Source organism: Cavia porcellus, unplaced genomic scaffold, assembly GCF_034190915.1.
Source record: "Cavia porcellus strain 051 isolate PalLab524CR breed Dunkin Hartley unplaced genomic scaffold, mCavPor4.1 scaffold_40, whole genome shotgun sequence".
NCBI lineage: Eukaryota > Metazoa > Chordata > Mammalia > Rodentia > Caviidae > Cavia > Cavia porcellus.
This window is the reverse complement of record NW_026947523.1, coordinates 9,883,351-9,901,310: the sequence shown is the minus strand read 5'-3', so window position 1 is coordinate 9,901,310 and position 17,960 is coordinate 9,883,351. Positions and strand designations below refer to the sequence as shown.

General features: G+C 51.2%; 1 protein-coding gene across 2 annotated transcripts; it reads right to left on the bottom strand.

Annotated features, from left to right (window-relative positions):
- Positions 1-2,130: 2,130 nt before the first annotated feature.
- On the bottom strand, positions 2,131-14,308 carry Ankrd54 (ankyrin repeat domain 54). 2 transcript variants are annotated; one of them, XR_010045799.1, is made up of 9 exons: positions 13,812-14,308; positions 11,693-11,740; positions 7,364-7,462; positions 6,829-6,946; positions 4,291-4,362; positions 3,782-3,829; positions 3,549-3,673; positions 3,343-3,450; positions 2,131-3,138 (listed from the first exon to the last, which is right to left on the bottom strand). XR_010045799.1 is itself a non-coding variant. In XM_003470478.5 (8 exons), the coding sequence occupies exons 1-8, from the start codon at positions 14,134-14,136 to the stop codon at positions 3,064-3,066; spliced, it is 900 nt and encodes a 299-aa protein (XP_003470526.2). In that variant the 5' UTR covers positions 14,137-14,299; the 3' UTR covers positions 2,131-3,063. The 2 variants fall into 2 exon arrangements, 1 of the variants encoding a protein (XP_003470526.2); XM_003470478.5 differs by lacking the exon at positions 6,829-6,946 and having other exon boundaries at positions 13,812-14,299.
- Positions 14,309-17,960: the final 3,652 nt, after the last annotated feature.

The following is a 17,960-nucleotide window of genomic DNA, read 5'->3' as shown; positions in this document are numbered from 1 at the left end:
GTGCACTCATCCTTGAGTGCATCCTACCGTGTGCTCCACAAGGGAGAGTCGGAGGCCCCTGCCCTGAGGACAGTGACCGCTGTCAGAGCCACGGCAGCCACTCAGTCCCTCCCCGCTGTGTCCCGGGAGCACTGGAGACAGTTTTGGAAACCTGGCAGAGAATGACAGGCCTGGGCCAGGTTCTCACAGCCATTCCCAGGCGAGCTCTCAGCCTCGTCTCCTACCCTCCTACACCCTCTGTAACAGAAGCAGCAGTACACAAAGTGGTGACCTGACGCTTTACTGCAGACACCAAGCAGAGGCCAGCAGGCACCCAGCAAATACTGTGGCCCCTCGTCAGGGAACTGTGGCAACAGCGTGAACTCTAGTGTGGACCCAGCTCCCAGGCCCTGCTGCCTGGCCACACAAGCCGCAGCACGGGGTCCCCAGGACACTGCCCAGCTGGGCGAGTGCTCGCTCAGGCCTGAAGCTCAGGAGAATAGGTGACCAAAAGATTTTCATGCCATAACCACACTGAGAGGCTGAGGTAAGGGGGTCAAAGTATGAGCCCAGCCTGGACAATTCAGTGATTTATCGAAAAGTGCCGGGGGTGAAGCCCAATGCAAAGGCCCCAGGTTCCCAAAACCAAACTAAACCCCACTTCATCTGAATGATGAAATCCACATATATGCATTCTTCTTCCTGCCTCTGCCCAGTCTGCACACCACCAGCAGTTTCTGGAGCAAATGGCAAGAGAGCCACCCCGGGGGAAGCTCTGAGAGTTCTCTCCAGCCACGGCCACTCCAGCCAGTGAGCGGGCCCACTCGGGTATAGTCTGACTCATTCTGATGTCTGGGCCAACTTTATCTGACTGCTCTTCAGACAAATTCGGGGTTGGAGGAAACATCTTGGCTGGAAATGGGGTGAGGCAGGCTGGCTGGCTGCCCAGCTGTCTGGCAAATGTTTGATGACTGACCTACAAGCCACCTTAAACTTGTCTCCATCTGTGTGGCCAGGGAGGGTGTTGACAACAGACACCACCTTTGTGCCAGGGCACACTCAGGGACCAAGGCCAGGAGTGGAGATGGTGATCCAGCACTGAGGTGTCAGCCAAAGCTTGTGTGGGATTAGGGTGAAGCTCAAAGGTGGGGTACCAACCCAGTGTGCTCCAGCCCCTGGGTTCCATCCCCAATACCAACCCAGTGTGCTCCAGCCCCTGGGTTCCATCCCCAAGGTCACAGAACACAAGCCCAGAGGAGGCTCACACCCTCCAAGGGGGCACTGCCCGAACCTCTGTGCTCTGCCAGAGGGTGGAGCAGGAGGCCCAGAGGAGCAGGCACCGAGAGGAACAAACCAGAGTTCCCAGTCCTCTCCCACCCGCCCAGCTCCTGCCCTGCAGAGGCCCTGGGAGGGGCACCCTGGGGCCCTGCCTGTGTGGGCAGGTGCAGCTGGAAAGTGCTGAGTGACCAGGGCAGACACGAGGAAAGAAAGCTGCTTCCACTACTGCGCCCCCTAGTACCCCACCACAGGGTATCCCTGGTCCCCACACTCCGCAGCCCCTACCTTCCTAGTCCTAGGAATCTGGGAGACTTCGGGCTCCCTTCCTGCAGTGTTCTGGGGCCAGCCCTAGGCTGTGCCAGCAAGTTTTGTTTTGTTAATCCAGGACCTTAATACATAGTTCAGGTAGCCTTGAACTCACAGCGTAGCCCAGCTAACCTCAAACTCAGTGACCCTCCTGCCGCCGCCTCCTCCTCCTCCTCCTCCTCCTCCTCCTCCACGGGGCTGGGACTACAGGCATGACCACCATGCCTGGCTGGGCTGGTAACCTGTACCTAATTACCTCCAGGACCTGGGGCTCCAAGAGTTCACTTAAGACCTGAAGTGTGCCAAACTGTGACCTGGGACAAGCTCTCCTCTGAAACAAGCTAGGGCTTCCCAACTGGAGAGGAAGGGGCAAGGCCACACAGGGACACCAGGTCTGCGGTCACAGTGTCCTAGGAGGGTAGGCCAGACACAGCCGTGCCAAGGGGGTGCTTCTGCTCCTGGGCTGGGGCGGGGCATGTGACAGGACTAAACCCTTCTCCGTGGTGACCTTGAGCACCCAGTGCTTCGTTAGCTTCCCGCTGCTGCTGCATCAAATCACAAACAAAGTGGCGGTCATTCTGCAGATTTATTCTGACAGCTCCGTGGACTTGCAGTGGAAATGGGTCTCACCAAGCTCAAGTCCGGGCAGGCGACAGCGTCAGTGCTTCCTGAAGTTCCCAGAGCAGCCCTTCCGTGGTTCTGGCTCCCGGAGGTGGGCAGCCTGCACTCCTCGGCTCTAGGCCTCTTCCTCGGCTTCCTGTTCCTCCCGCAGCTTCCTGCTTCCACCTGCGCACCTCCTCCCTCCTCCCTCAGCCCCGGCTTTCCTCTTACAAAGCTCCCTGTGCTCGGATCCAGCCCATCTACGTAATTCAGGGACATCTGCCACAGGATCCTGTCATATCCGTGAGCCTCTCTGTCACACAGTAAGGGTCACAGGTTCCTGGGAGGAGGACCAGGGCTCATGCCGGCCCAGCCTAAGACAGTGAGAGCCGCAAGATGGCGCCACCCTCCTGGCGCTCCTGCAGCTGGGAGGAAAGGGCTGGTGACTTCCTGCTTCCGCCTTAGCAGGGTCATTCCTAACCCTGATAAGTTCTGAGTGTCCCCAAGCCTCTTGTAACCACAGAAACTCAGTGAAGTGTCACCTTTAGCTGGGTGACAGAGCCAGGGCTGCCCCTGGACCGGGGGCGCCCTCCCTAAGCCAGCTCCGGGCAGCCAGCTCATGGCCAGGAGGAACACAGAGAAGGCCTGTGACCATGAGGCCGCTGAGCCAGCGTGTGGGTCACAGCTGAGGAGCAGCTGCAGAGGCTCGCCTGGTCCCTCCAGGCCCACAGAGAGGACAGAGACAGTGGTGGGAGTGACTCTGCAGTCATGGAGAGTACATTTCTGCTCCCCGGCATCCGAGCTAAGTGTTCCCCACAGTCTCTGATGCCGGGCTTTTCCTTCGGGCTGAGGCGCAGAGGGCAGGGCAGTGCTGACCAGCAGGGCAGGGACAGCTGCCCGCTACCTCTTCTCCATGCTCTGCATCTGCAGACTGAGGGAGGTGAAACTGGCCAGCAGGTCGGTCACTTCATCTACCTGTGGGACCAAAGTCACACTGTTTCCAGTGCCAGGACACCCAGGTCCCCCCACTACCCTTCCTCCACAGGCATGGGACACAGGTGGTGTCCCTTCTCCCAGGGGGCAGGGCTACTGCAGTTTCAGAGGACATGCGAGGAGGCGCGGCTCTTCTGGTAGCACATCCGGGTGTGCAGGTGGGGGCTGGCCTGGCCTGTGGCTTACCTGCTCCTTGGTGCTGGTCATCTGGAGGCGGCTGCAGAGGTCGTCCAGCCGCTCACGCTGCTCGTGCCGCCCCAGGCGCTCCAGGTACTCCCGCAGCATGTGGATGATCTGCAGGGAGAGGGCGCTGAGCCGCCTGGGGGCTGGCGGGATGCATGGGGGATCAGAGACACAGGGCAGCATGGCTTCTGCCTGGCACCTCTGCTCACCTGCTTCACCTCTAGCCGCACGGCCTCCAGGCACTGGGAGTGGCCCTCCTGCAGGATGTTCAGCTTGGACTTGGCCAGGTGTAGGGGCGTGCGGCCTGCTCGATCCAGGGCATCCACACGGGCTCCTGCAGGAACAGGCAGGTGAGGTGCTGGGGATGGTGGGGAGAGGAGGGGAAGGAGGGAGAGGAGGGGACAGAGGGAGAGGGAGGGGAGGGAGGGAGGGGGCCTCGTACCTCCTCGAAGCAGCGTGGTGATGACAGGGACGTGGTTGGTGCAGGCCGCTGAGAAGGAAAAACAAGGATTTAAGGATCCAGGCCCAGTGGGAGGAGGGAGCAGGGCTGTACCCCAGTGTGCGGGGGCTAGCCAAGCCTCCCGAAAGGGTGCCCCCATCACAGGGCAGCAGCTGGGAGAACACAGCAGAAAGTCTCCTTTATAGCTGGGGAAACTGAGGCCTGGAGATGGAACCTCCTCACTATAAGCCACAGTGTCAGCCAGGGGCAAGGCTGGAACGGCCGAAGGCCTCATGGCCACGGGCCCTGGCAGAGGCGCTGTGAAGCTGGTCTACTTGTGAAACCATGGTGCAGAGGGCACGGTCAACTGCAGGGTCCCTAAGTGTCCATGGGACACAGGCAGCGGGGAGTGTGGCCCAGGGCTCAGGATCTGCCCCGGCGCTGGGAGCCAGCAGGAGCCCAGGCTCCCACCTGCCAATGCTGCAGAGGGTGCTGTGACCTCCGGCACTCACCCAGGTGCAGCGGTGTGTTCCCCAGCCCGTCGCGCTGGTTGGGGTCGGCGCCGTGGTCCAGGAGCAACTGCACTGCAAACAGGAAAGCCCAGGAGGCCCCGTCAGATGCTGCCTTCTCGGGGACCCACAGCCCTGTCCGGCAGGAGGCTCGCTCAGAGTACAGATGCCGAATGCCCAGACGCGCTGTCTGCTCTGTTTCATTCACTTGCTCCCTCGTCCCTCTACAGGGCTCATGCGCAGGCCCTGGAGGCCAGCAGGAGGCTCTCTGGGCCCACACAGGTGCTATGCAACTGAGGTTGTTTTTCTTCTGTCTTTTTCTCTCTCTGTGGCACTGGGGACTGAACCTGGGGGCACTGTTACTGAGCTACCCCCCCCCCAGCCCTCTTAAAAATCTATTATTTTGGGGGCTGGGGATTTAGCTCAGCGGCATAAGCACCTGACTTACAAGCAGGCAGTTGTGAGTTCGATCCCTGGTACCGATAAAAAGTTAAAAAAAAAAAAATCTATTATTTTGAGATACTGTTTCACTAAATTATCTAGGCTGGCCTCAGACTTGAGCTCCTCCTGCCTCAGCCTCCCAAGCAGCTGGGATGATAGGAGGCTGAGGCAGGAGAATGGCAAGTAACTGAAGTATTAAAGGTTAAGGAAATTGCTAGTGAAGCCTTCCAAGGCCACTTCCTGCTCTTCCCACAGCCGAGTGCCACAGTAAGAATGAGGCCAGCAGACGAGCCCGAGCCCTGGAAAAACCTCCTCGACCATCATGGGCACGAGGGTGGGCAGTGGTACCACAAGGAGTTGCCAATTACCCTTTGGGCGCACAGGTGAGCCAATCTGGGTCCAGGACACTGAATGGGATGCTGACCCTCACATCACCCACAGCAGTTAATTCTAGAGGATTACAGACCTAAACACAAGACTGGGACAGTCAGACTTCTAGAAGAAGAACAGGAGAACCTCTTCATGACTGTGCAGAGATTTCCTACGTAGTCACAAAACCACTAACCATGTAAAAGGAAAGTCTTATACATTAAATTCATTAGAATTAGGAACTTTAATTGTTGTGAGTTTGAGTCCAGTCTAGGAAACTCAGTGAGACCCTGTCTCAGAATAAAATAAAAGGCTGGGGGGTAGCTCATAAAAAGTCCTCTTATAGAGAACAAAGGAAAGCTCAAAAGAAGTCAGGTATAATCAGTAAATGATTTGTGTCCCAAGTGTTAAAGAGTTTACAGCCTGCAGAAGGGGCATATGCCGGTATGGGATTTTTTCTGTTGCTGTTTGTCTGTATTTTGTTTCTTTGAGACAGGGTCTCACTAGGTAGTTCAGATTGGCCTTAAACTCACTGGTAGCCTAGGCTGGCCTTGAACTTGCACACGTTAGGGTTACAGGCGTGTGCCAACATGCCCAGCATGCACATACCTGTAACTCCAGCACTTGGGATAGGAGAGCTGGGAGTTCGAAGTCAGCCTGGGCTACACAACGATTCAGGGCAAGCCTGACTACATGGTGAGACCCTGTCTCAAAAAAAATGAATTCCTACAACTCAGTAAGATAGCGTGTTTAGAAAAAGGGACAAAAACAAAACCAAACAAAAAACAAAAAACACCAACTTGAACAGATACTTTGCAAAAGAGGATGCAAACATGGCCAGGAACGGAAACACATGAAGTGCTTGATCTCACAGGCCGGCAGAGCAATGCGAGTTACAGTACATGGGATGCTTCAGACCCGCTAAAACCGAAGAGAAACCCTGCTCCACACACGCAAGGGCACGGGACAGTGCATGAGCCCTGTGCACCGTTGGAGAGTGGGAGTGGACACTCAGACAAAGCGTGGCTGTACCCTGATGACCAACAGTTCCACCCCAGGCCCATACACCCCAGGGGAGCGTTTCCAGCCACCAGGCACAAGCACGAGAACACTCACAGCAGCACTGTTTGTTACTCACAAAGGCCCAAGCCGGGGCGCAACACAAAAGGCCCTCAAAAGTAGGATGGGTAAGCCAGGACGGTGGTGCACACCTCTAGTCCCAGAACTCAGGAGGCTGAGGCAGGAGGATTGCTGCGAGTTTGAGGCTAGCCTGGACTATATAGTGAGTTCAAGGCCAGCATGAACTGCACAGTGAGACCCTGCCTCAAAAAAACCAAAAAGGAAAAAACAAAAAGAAAAGTAGGAGGGCCAAATGTGAGGAATATCACAGCCACGTACATAAGGATGGACGGACTACGGACCCATGTCACACTCCTGTGAAGTATGCTGTAATTCTAACTGGCAGAGTTGCATAGCTGGGCGCAGTGGCATGCACCTGTGATGCCAGCTACTCAGGAGGCTGAGGCAGGAGAATGGCAAGTTTAGGTCCAGCCTGGGGAACTGACTGAGACCCTGCCTGAGAACAGCATAGAAGGCTGGGGGTGTAGGTCAGGGTGGAGTGCTCGCCTAGCATGCACAAGGCCCTGGGTCCTACGCCCAGGACAGAACAACAGTGAGTAAGAACCAAGGGGAGGAGCACAGACTTTGCACTTTCACTCATGTGAAACCCACAAGCAAGCATCCTGGTCCACGGGGAACAAGCTCCACAGAGAGACAGCGGCGAGGGCATCGGGAAAGCGTCCATGTTGACCCGGGTGGCTCAGGCATGCAGACACACATGGCTCACTGTCTGAAGGTGCATCACAATTTCGTTTTAAGTATTTTACTGTTTTGAGACAGGGTTGTGCTATGCAGTTCAGGCTGGCCTTGAACTCCACCCCCCATCTTCCTCCCTCCGCCTCCCAAGTGCTGGGATCACAGGTGTGCGCCACCACGCCTGGCTAGTGACCCCACAATATAACCCGACAAGTGCTGCCCTGCACTGTGCCTGGCACTGCCCGAGCGCCCAGAGGCCTGCTGCACCCTCCCAGGGCCGGCTCCCCACTGCAGGCTCCCTGGGCCTTGGGGGTCCCTCACGGTCTCCCTGCAGGCTCAGCCCCTCCTTGCCCGGCAGGCCCGCTCCTCAGGCCAAGGCCTGGGGTACCCCGGAGCAGTCTCCCTGCGCATCCCCAAGGCGGGACGCTCCGCCCGCCCTCTCAGGACTCACCAATCTGGTCGTTGCCATTGCAGGAGGCGAAGTGGAGGGCGGTGCGGCCCTTGTCATCCGCTGCGCAGGGGTCCACGCCATCGTCCAGCAGCTGCTGCACTGCCGGCACCAAGAAGGAGACAGGGCGGTGAGCAAGCGGCACACAGACACTCGGACTAGGCCCAGGCTAAGCCACATACAAAACAAAGGCCGTTGTGCCAAGAACAAGGGGAGCAGGGGCTGCGCCCGCAGGGCAAATGGGCAGAAGCCAGAGCTGCTGGGTGCCCGTAATGGACGTGAAATTTCTGCTCTGGAGTCTGCAGGCACCATAAATGGGAGGCGCTGCACATTATGTCCACAGCTAGCAGAGGGGAAAATTGCCACCAAGCGGTATTCTAGAATCAGCAATGTGTCTTTTTTTCTTTCTTTCTTTTTTTTTTTTTGTGATTCTGGGGAATGAACTCAAGACCCGACGCTTGCCAGGCAGAGCTCGTGCCCCTGAGCTAAACCCCCAGCCCCCTTTCAGTCATTTTTCTTTTTTTTTTTTTTTTTTGTCTCCACAGCCCTTCCTTCCTAAAGTATACTGAGCACAGCCAGGAGAGGTTCACCATGCAGGCCAGGAAAGGAATCCTGCACCCAGATGGCTTCCTTCATACTTTATTATTATTATTTATTTATTTACCTGGTACCGGGAATTGAACTCACAACCTCACACTTGCCCTGGGGATGGGCAGCAGCTCAGGGATCCAGGGAAGGTTTCCACAGGCGGGGGTATGTGCCACTGACCTATATCCCTGGTCCAGCCAGCCAGCCTGTTTAATTCAAGTAAAAGGAACAAAGCTGGGCTGCAAATGTGGGTTTTTCTACTTTTCTTTTTGTTTTTTGGAGACAAGGTCTCACTATACAGCCCAGGCTGGCCTTGAATTGAGGATATCTTCCTGCCTCAGTCACCTGTGGGCTGGAATTACACGTGTGCACTACCACACTTGGGGTTAAACCTGGGAGTTTTTGCTTCACAAATTACACTTCTCCTACTGAACACTGCACTTTAGTTTTTTGTCAGAGGTGGCATCGTCTTCTCCAGTTACGTTGTAGGTTTTTCCCAAGCCGTGTCCAGCAAGGCCAGCTGAGTCAGTGCTGCTGAAGTGGGGGAGGGGCTCAGGGCAGAAGACACTGAGCGAGCGAAGGAAAAGCCAGAGCTCTCATGGCGCCCCAGCATCGCCAAGACACAACAGTGCAAAACAGGCTTCCCGGTTCTGTGATTTGTGTAATTAGAGCCTTCATAGAAAGCACTTTAGCCGCCTCTCCCGGGAGCCATCAAAACACATGCACCCTGTGAGGTAGCGGTTGCATAACTGGGAGGCAAATCCTCAAGATGAACACAAGTGACACTACATAACGCTCGGTCTGTACCTTTGCAGGGCTCCAGTGTGCCCATTAAAAGTTGCGGTTATGGGGCTAAGGGTTGCTGGTCAGCAGGAGACAGCTCACCTAGCACAGGCAAGGCCTTGGTTTCAATCCCCAGCACCAAAAGGGGAAAAAAAAAGAAAAGAAAAGAAAAGAAAAGAAAAGAAAAGAAAATCATGGTTTTAATTAGGGAATGGAATGACGAAGTGATTTGTGGCTTTTTTATGAGAAGGGATCTTTTTTTTTTTTTTTTTTAAAGTTTTTTTTTTTTTTTGGCTTTTTTCGTTTTTATCGGTACCAGGGATCGAACTCACGACTGCCTACTTGCAAGGCAGGTCCTTATGCCGCTGAGCTAAATCCCCAGCCCCATGAGAAGGGATCTTACTATGTGTTCAGACCAGTCTTGACTCCCGGACTCAAGGGATCCTCACAAGCCTCCCAAATAGCTGGGACTACAGAAGTCCATCACGGGCCTTGCTTTGAATTCTGATTTTGACATTATAAGTACTAGAAGAATCATATCTCAGTCATATACTCAAATCTGTAAACAGGGAAAAATAATGACTCTATCTTGGAAAAAATGGTTCCATAGACTATAAAAAACATTCAAAACATACAAAATAGTACTATGTGGGCTACACTATGTATCTACAGCAGCTTATAAGCCCATAAAGAAAATTTTATTATTACTTTTTTATAAAGAAAAAAAAAATTTTTTTTTTTTGGTCTTTTTCGTTTTTATCGGTACCAGGGATCGAACTTACAACTGCCTGCTTGCAAGGCAGGCACTTATGCCGCTGAGCTAAATCCCCAGCCCCCAAAACTGATTTTTTTTTTTTTTTGGTCTTTTTCATTTCTATCAGTACCAGGGATCGAACTCACGACCGCACACTTGCAAGGCAGATGCTTATGCCACGAGCTAAATCCCCAGCCCCTATAAAGAAAATTTTAAAAAATTCAAAAACTAAATAAATAAAACAAAACCGAGAGATGGCAAATGGGGGAGGAGAGACTCGGCCCACTGTTTTTGGACTGAATGTGGGTGGCATCTCGGGAAGATGGGGAAATAGATTTCCCCCAGAACCTCCAAAATGAAAGCCCACCACCCTGGGGCAGGGTGGGGACACCTGGTCCTGAGACCTGTGTTGGCTTCAGGCCTAGGGCACAGGATGCACGTACTCACGTTACCGAGCTCTCGCATGTGGGGTAATCAGAGAAAGCAGCCATGGGAAAACAACACACCACCTTCCCCTGCCTCACAGGAAACAGCGAGTCAGTGGATAAAGTTACACTTTTTTGGTGCTGGAACCTGTCCTTGTCCCTTTGATACTGCCACTGACCCATCAGGAGAGTAGCAGCACAAAACCAGCCAGCGTCCTGTGAGGATCATGGCCCAGTGTCTGCAAGGCTCTGTTAAGTAAACAAGTTCTAGCCGGATGTGGTGGTGCACGCCTGTAATCCCAGCATTCAGGAGGCTGAGGCAGGAGGATCACTGCAAGGGCAGGACCAGTCTAGACTACAAAGTGAGCTCAAGGCCAGCCTGAACTTTTTGAAACCTTGTCTCAAAAAGACAAAAAAAAAAAAAAAAACCCAAACAAACAAACAAAAAAACTTCAGGAGCCCCTCAACCTGAAGCCCACGTGTCACTGAGCAGCTGGACATGGTAAATGATCACCTGGCAGTGAGTGGGGGTGTCACCCTGTTACCACCAGTGCAAAAGTGCTGCAGGTGGGGCTGGGGATTTAGCTCAGTGGCATAAGCACCTGCCTTGCAAGCAGGCGGTTGTGAGTTCAAGCCCCAGTACCGATTAAAAAAAAAGACAGTGTTGCAGGCAGCTGAGCTAGTTAGAAATATTATAGGCAGTCAGACAGGTCTGGGTCCTCTATGGAGCCAGTACAGATACCTCACAACTGTGGGGGAGACAGATACCTTCTGCTGTGGGCCAGGCCTCAAGAGAAAAGACCAAACAAATGCACCCTGTCCTGAGGACTGACACCCTAAATAGTTCCCTACCACCCTGAGGAAGCCTGGAGTCACCATGCCATCCCCCTAGGGAAGAGTCACTGCTATGTAAGAATGCCTCGCTTCCCCATTTGTCTCTAATGTAATCAATCTTACCTGAACTATTGATCTCATAGGCTAACTGTAGTTCTGTCCCACCTTATGCCCACCTGTTTTATGAGTTCTCAGTCTTCTCCCACTTGAACCCATCTTGCCCCATGATTTTGCTCTATAAAAGTCCCTGGAAAAGACAATGTCCTTGGCAACCCGTTTGGGACCCCTTCTGTGTCTCTTCTGATGGAAGCTTTCTCTCTCTCAATAAATATATTCTATTCTTATCTCCGTTGTTCCTAAAATTCACTCTTCGATTTTAGAGAACACGAACTCGCAGACATAGTAGGTCAGGAGTTTCATTCCCCTGTATCAAAAAGAGCCCCTGTTCTTTGCAGACAGTGGTGCTGGTGTCAGGGATACGAAGGCAGACGTGGTCTCTGGCATGACCAGTGAGCCCACAGCGTGAGGACTGCTGTCATCCTGGAGGCTGGGGGGCAGTGGGGAGGGAGCACAGGTGCTGAGTACCTAGGCCTGATTCACCTTCTGCAAGATGACTGCAGAGTGCGGGCCATTGCAAAGCCAGGTGTAGGGGTGCACGCCTATAATTCCAGCACTTAGCAAGCTGAGGCAGGAGGAGTGCCCTGAGTTGGAGGCCAGCCCGGATACATAGTTTAACCTCAGCCTGAACTACACAGTGAGACGCTACCTCAGAAACAAAGCGAAAGTGCTGTGACACCAGAAAGAATCAAGTTATGTGAGAGTCAGAGCAATCGCAGTGGGCTTCACGGAGCTGGGCGCGGCACTGTCTTTCCAGTGCTGCTCACCGGATCCCCACATCTGCCCCAGCCCTGCATCCGGGCCGGAGCTCGGCCCACTGCGCACACTCACCTGTTTCTACGTCGTTGGCATTAGCCGAGTCCCTCAGCCTCTTCAGAGCTGGGAAGAGAACAAGTTTTTGTGTTTTGTGAAAAATATCACCCTGATGAAACAACATGCCTGGCTCCCATGCCTTCCTCAGTCACCCACCCCTCGGGGACCACAGCACAAGGGAAACGGAGGTGCCAGGACCCAAGACAAGGAGAAACTTGAACCAGGCCACAGTTGGAACAATGGCCACTTTCTGCAGCAAATCTCATTTTTGGAGCCAGATCTTGTTTCTGCTACCTACAGTAGCTGGCGACCTCCAGAGAGAAAATTTACCATCCCTGGCCCTTGGGCATTATCTGCAAGACAAGGCTGGGTCGCTCTGCCAGCTCTCAGTTAGTGCAAAGGTAGTATGAGATGATTTACCTGAAAGTTCTTTATGAGCTAAGCTCCAAAACCCGTCATTCCCAAACGACTGTTCCCTAAATTTGGTAATTCCTAAGCAGAAAATTTTTCATCCCTCCAACAATACTCCCTCTATACTAAAGTTAATAGAAAGTAACACCTTTAGCCTGGTGTATGGAGCATGGCTATAATCCCAGCACTCTGGGAGGCTGAGGCAGGAGGATTGCAAGTTCAAGCCCAGTATGGACAATTTAGTCACTTAGTGATAACCCTGTCTTTAAAAAAAAAAAAAGACTATCGATGTAGTGTGGTGCAAAGGCTCTGGGTTCAATCCTCAGTGCCCCACTACCACAAGCAATGCCTTTGTCAGCCAGTGAATGGTTAAGAAACTGCATCTCAGATATAACTATTCCTTATATCCATATAGCACTTTACACAGCACTTTCACACTTCTTCTCTACACCACCAAGACTTGGGGTAAATCACAGCTAGTCTGAGAAGGAACCCTACAAGTTCCCCTTTTGATCTTTCAGGCCCTTAGTTTCCATGGCATCCAAAAATGTGGAAGACCACCTGGTAGCCAGACCACAGCAAGAGGCTGAGCTGTGCTCTCACAATGGCGCTGCCACCTTCCAGGTGGCCTGGGGGTAAGACAGCTTCTGAATCTTTCTTCTTCAGTAAAATGGAAACAATTTCTATAGCTCTGAGTTCTTGTGAGGGTTACAAAAGATCCTGTATCTGAGACTGGGGATCTGATCTCTAGGGCAAAGGGTTAAGAGGAAGTCAAGAGGGTCAAATAAAGGGTAATCAGTAGCCCGGGATGGTGGCACACATCTCTAATCCCAGCACAGAGGAGGCTGAGGCAGGATGCCTGGAGTTTGAGGCTAGCATGGGTTACATAGTATATTCAAGACCAGCCTAAACTACAAAAGGAGACTTTGTCTCAAAAAACACAGAACCACAACAAAAGTGAAACAGTAATCACTAGATTAGGTCACAACAATGTAGCCAGGCCTTAGCAGAACTTCTCTGTACTAAATTCTGTGCAAGCCGCATACCTACTTCTGATCACAATTTTTTTCTCACAATAATAGTCTAAGCAAACAAGCAAACAAAACGATCATGAAACATTCAACAGCACATAACAGACACATGGTAATAGCTATGCATTTAGGTTCTGCAAATGGGAAAGGGACGAGAGACAAGGCAGTAAGGAGGGAAGGAAGAAAGAATTAACATGTGTCATGTACAGATACCAGCTCTCCACAAGGAATGCAGGCATGTACTGCAAACAAGTACAGTGCTGAACATCTTTTTAAAAAAAAACAAAAAAACAAACAAACATGCATTTAGTATCTTACTTCTTCCAATATTGTCCCAAACCAAGCACTTGTACCCATTTTATAGATGGAAAACTAAGCCAAAGTCCAGACCAGGACTGCATTTTTAACAAGTTGGTACAACTACTCAGCCACAGACTCTGGCCTCCTCTCTCTCACTACTCCGTATTATTATCTAGAAATAAACACCGCAGTCATGGAAAGGCTCTACTCAGGAATTACTAAGTGAAGCAAGCCTGAAATGACTGACACCAAGCAGGAAGACTTTTTTTAAAAAATCCACGTTCCTTAGCAAGTATAAGGGTAATTTTGATCCCAGACGGGAGGCGCGAGGATCACCCTGGAGGGCCCGGACCGGTCCCCCGAGGTCGCGCGCCCAGGGTGCCGTGGCCGCTCACCGTGCACATCCTTGCCCGTGGGCCCGAGCCGGCGGTGGGGCCTGGCCGCTCGTCTCAGTCGCCCGGCGGGGATCTTGCAGCGCAGCTCGTCGCGCGGCTCGGCGTCCTGCTGCCACAGGACGTGCAGGTAGCGCAGCGGCGACTGGGCCCCTCCGGACGCCCGGCCCGAGAGGCCAGCGGCGCCACTCAACGCGGACCCGAAGTCGGCGAAGGAGAAGAGGCCCTCGGCTTCCGTCAGCCGCTCGGGCGCCACTGCGCACTCGCCGTCCGAGCTCGAGCGGCCGGAACGCGGCTCCTCGTCCGCGCCCCCGGCGGCGGCTGCCATGGCAACGTCTCCGCGTGGGCCAGGCCGCCGGAGCCTCGTTCCCGACAGACCAACGGATCCACTTTCCTTCGCTCTAAGTCAAGCAGTCAACGAGCAAGCGGGCGGGCCGGGCCTGCAACCACGGCAACAGAGCGAGGGGCGAGCTCGTGGAGCTAGCTGGAGCGTCAGGACCAATAAACGACCATTCCGGTCTGCACCCTATAACCAATCCGGAAAGGCCAAAATGATACGAGCAAAACAATTGGACAGAGTTTGCAGCAACGTGACTGACGGACACAGAAACCAATCACAAATTGATAGTTCCCATGCCCCGCCCTGTATCTCCCTACCGGAGCCAATAAACGGCTGCATTTTAAGACCTTCTTTTTCCATTTTCCCCCGTCGGATCATGGGAAAGACGATGGGCAGGTGCGTTAGCCAATCATATTAAGACGATCTGCAGCCAATCGTGGAGGAAAGTGAAGAAACCACATTCCTTGTGGCTATCGAGGCGTTTCAAATCAATGCGTAAAAAAAAATTGACTTCCCACAAACTACATAATGTAAATCGGAAAAGGAAAATATATTAAAATTTAGAGATATCTTTACGAACTATGGAGTATCAGCTTCTAAGTGTAATAGACTATCCTTCGTCAGAGTTTCTTGGTAACTGCGGCACTGATCACTGATTTACAAAAAATTAACTGATGTAGTTATATCAGAGCAACGCGTAAATCCGAGAGCCAGTGAACCAGGTGACTGAGACACGGAATCAGACTGTTGCCCCCGAGATGCTTACTATTCCCCACAGAAGTCAGACTTGGACACGTGTGTTCCCACAGAGCAGTTAAGGGTGAGCTTAAAGACAACTCTCCCAGTGCACTTCTCACGACACCAAACCCTGTAAACATTTCAATAAAGTAGACAAAGAATACCATTCCTGTTTTACAGATGAGGCGCGCCAGAGAATAAGGGACTTGTTCACAGCTGTCATCTTTCATGGGATAGTCTTCTGTACTCCACAGTTTTTCCCATTCACAATTCCTTTTGCTCAACACAATTAAATGTAATTTTTCTTTGACAGTTGGAACAGCACTTGCAGATTTTGCAGCGCTTACTGACCTCTAATGGGTGGATTATTATTACCTACATGGAGAATATACTAATGTTAATCTCAACCTTCTTCTGTCCCATCAGGACATATACCAACTCCACTTGTAGCTAGGAAAAAAAAAAAAAAAAAAAAAAAAAGGGACAAAAAGCAAATGCTAAAGAAAAAAAAAAAAAAACCATTGAATACGTATGATTTATCAAGTGCATGGTGTATCTTACATCATGTAGCTCTCATGATAAAGCCTTAGCAGGTTAATCAGGTAATTAATTTCTTTTTTTAATTTTCAGTTCTAGGGCTCAATTCTAGATCCTAATGTATACTACTGGAAAACACTTTTTTTTTTTTTTTCATCTTTTTCCTTTATATCGGTACTGGGGATTGAACTCACGACTGCTTGCTTGCAAGGCAGGCGCTTATGCCACTGAGCTAAACCTCCAGCCCTGGAAAACCCTCTTAACACTGAGCTACATTCCCAGCCCAAGGGTAGATGATATTATTATTATTATTATTATTATTACTGTTATTATTTTGGTACTGAGATTGAACTCACAACCACATGCTTGCAAGCAGGCACTTATGCTGCTGAGCTAAATCTGCAGCCCATGATGGGTAGATATTATTATGCCTTCTTTGCAGATCAGGAAATCAAAGCTCTGAGATGCTATGCAATTTGTCCAAGGGTACAAATCTAAAAAAAAAATCGAAGAACTAGGTGGCACATATCTGTAATCCTAGCTACTTATGAGCCTGAGACAGGAGCATTACAAATTCAAGGCCCACTTGTGCAATTTAGCAAGATGCTGTTTCAAAGTAAAATGGAAAAAAAGGATGAGGATATAGCTCAGTGGCACAATACTTCCTACCATGTATCGAGGTCCTGGATTCCACTAGGGGAAAAAAAGGTGAGGAGCTAGGATTTGAACCCACACCTGTCCTCTCTGTCACACCACTGTCCTAAATGAAAAATATGCTGGAAGCCTGGCTTCAGAGAATCCAAGCATCATGGGCCAATTCCACCTAACTACTGCTGATTGTCCCCTTAAATAACCAGTTATTCACTTCTCTCTTTCCCTGTTGTAACCTCCCAAGTTGTCTTCATTATTCTGGTTTCTTTTCACAGGATCCAAGATGCATACGCTGCCAGAAGCAAACTGTCTCCCCATGTCTCTAGGTGTAGCTGCCTTTGAGTTCACGTGGATTCCAATTTATTCTGGTTGTCAAGACCTTTGCAGATTTGAACCATTTACTTTCCTTAGTATTCATCTCCTTTTATTGGTGGATCTGGTCTTTGAGTCACCTGGTCTACCAAGATGTATGCATCTAAAATCTCTGAATTTGAATGTGTGGTGGCCCATGCCTACAATCCCACATGGGAGACTGAGGCAGGAGGATCACCACAAGTTTGAGGCCTGCCTGGGCTATCTAGTAAGCTGAAGACCAGCCTGGAACCTGTCTCAAAAAAAAATACAATTTAAGGTGTGGTCAAGAGACAGCCTTTTATTTCACTGGTGTTTTGTTTTGTTTTGCAGATACAGAATCTTGCTATGTATTCCAGGCTGGTATTGAACCTGCTATGCATCCCTGGCTGCTCAATCTCATCCTCCTGCTTCAGCCTGCTAAAATCTGGGCATGCACCACCACGCTGGACTTCGTTGGTCTTTTACTGTCTAATGGGCCTTGGTTTAGATTTTGATTTATGATTTTGTACCAAATGCTTCCTGAGACTGCTTCTAGTTATGATTCGTAAAGTGAAACCACAGGAAAGGGGACTTTGAGATGCTGTTCAGGACAGAGGGTGACTACAAGCTATACTCTGGTAAGCAGAACTTGAAATGAACCCAGCTGAAGGGCCCCTGCCAACTGCGGAATAAGATTAATGATCCCCTCAGTCACTGAATTTTTAGCTCAATCCCTAGGCAAAAGAAGATCAGAGAAATAGGGCAGCATTTTGGCAGCTAAATCCTCTATTCCAGGAACTTTGGTCAGCTCAGGGCTTTCTCTTTTCCCTTTGAAGTCATGTTTTTCCATTAATAAAGGAGCCCTGGAAAAATCAAACACCCTGCAGTGAAACATTTTATTATCTCTAAGGGGCGTCTCATATGCTTGGACTCAAAATTGCATTTCTAAACTGAGTGTGCTACTAAGCAAAGACTAAGTGTCCAGTACAGGTTGGGAATGGAAGCAGAAGTGCGAGGTTGCTACTGCGGCACAGGGGAGCTGATGGGGGCACAGCAGAGAACCCCAGAGATGGGGCTGGGAGCCCTGAGAGCTGGGATGAGGGTTGGAGGCAGAGCCAACAAGTTTGCAGGTGCATGGAACATGAGGGATGAGAAAGAGACAAGCGAAGGATGGCTGTGGAGGTGTCCACCTGAGGGCCTGAAAGAGCGATGCTGTGCAGAACTGAGAAAGGGGAACTGCAGGAGAATGAGGCAGAAAGTCAGAGGCTCAGTTTGGACATGTTAATACTCCATCCCCTTCCTCCCAGTTTGGGGTGGAACCCAGGACCTCTGCATGCTAGAACAGGGCTTTACCACTGAGCTGTATTCCTAGTTTTTCCTTTAATAAATTTTTAAATTAGAGAAAATTTCTTGCTAAGTCACTAAATTGTCCAGCTGGGCTCAAATTCTCAATCTCCTGCCTCAACTTTTGGAGTGCTAGGATTACAGATGTGCAGTATTATGGCTAGCTGTGCAGTCACCTTCTTAAAGTTACAAATTGCATTACAGATGGT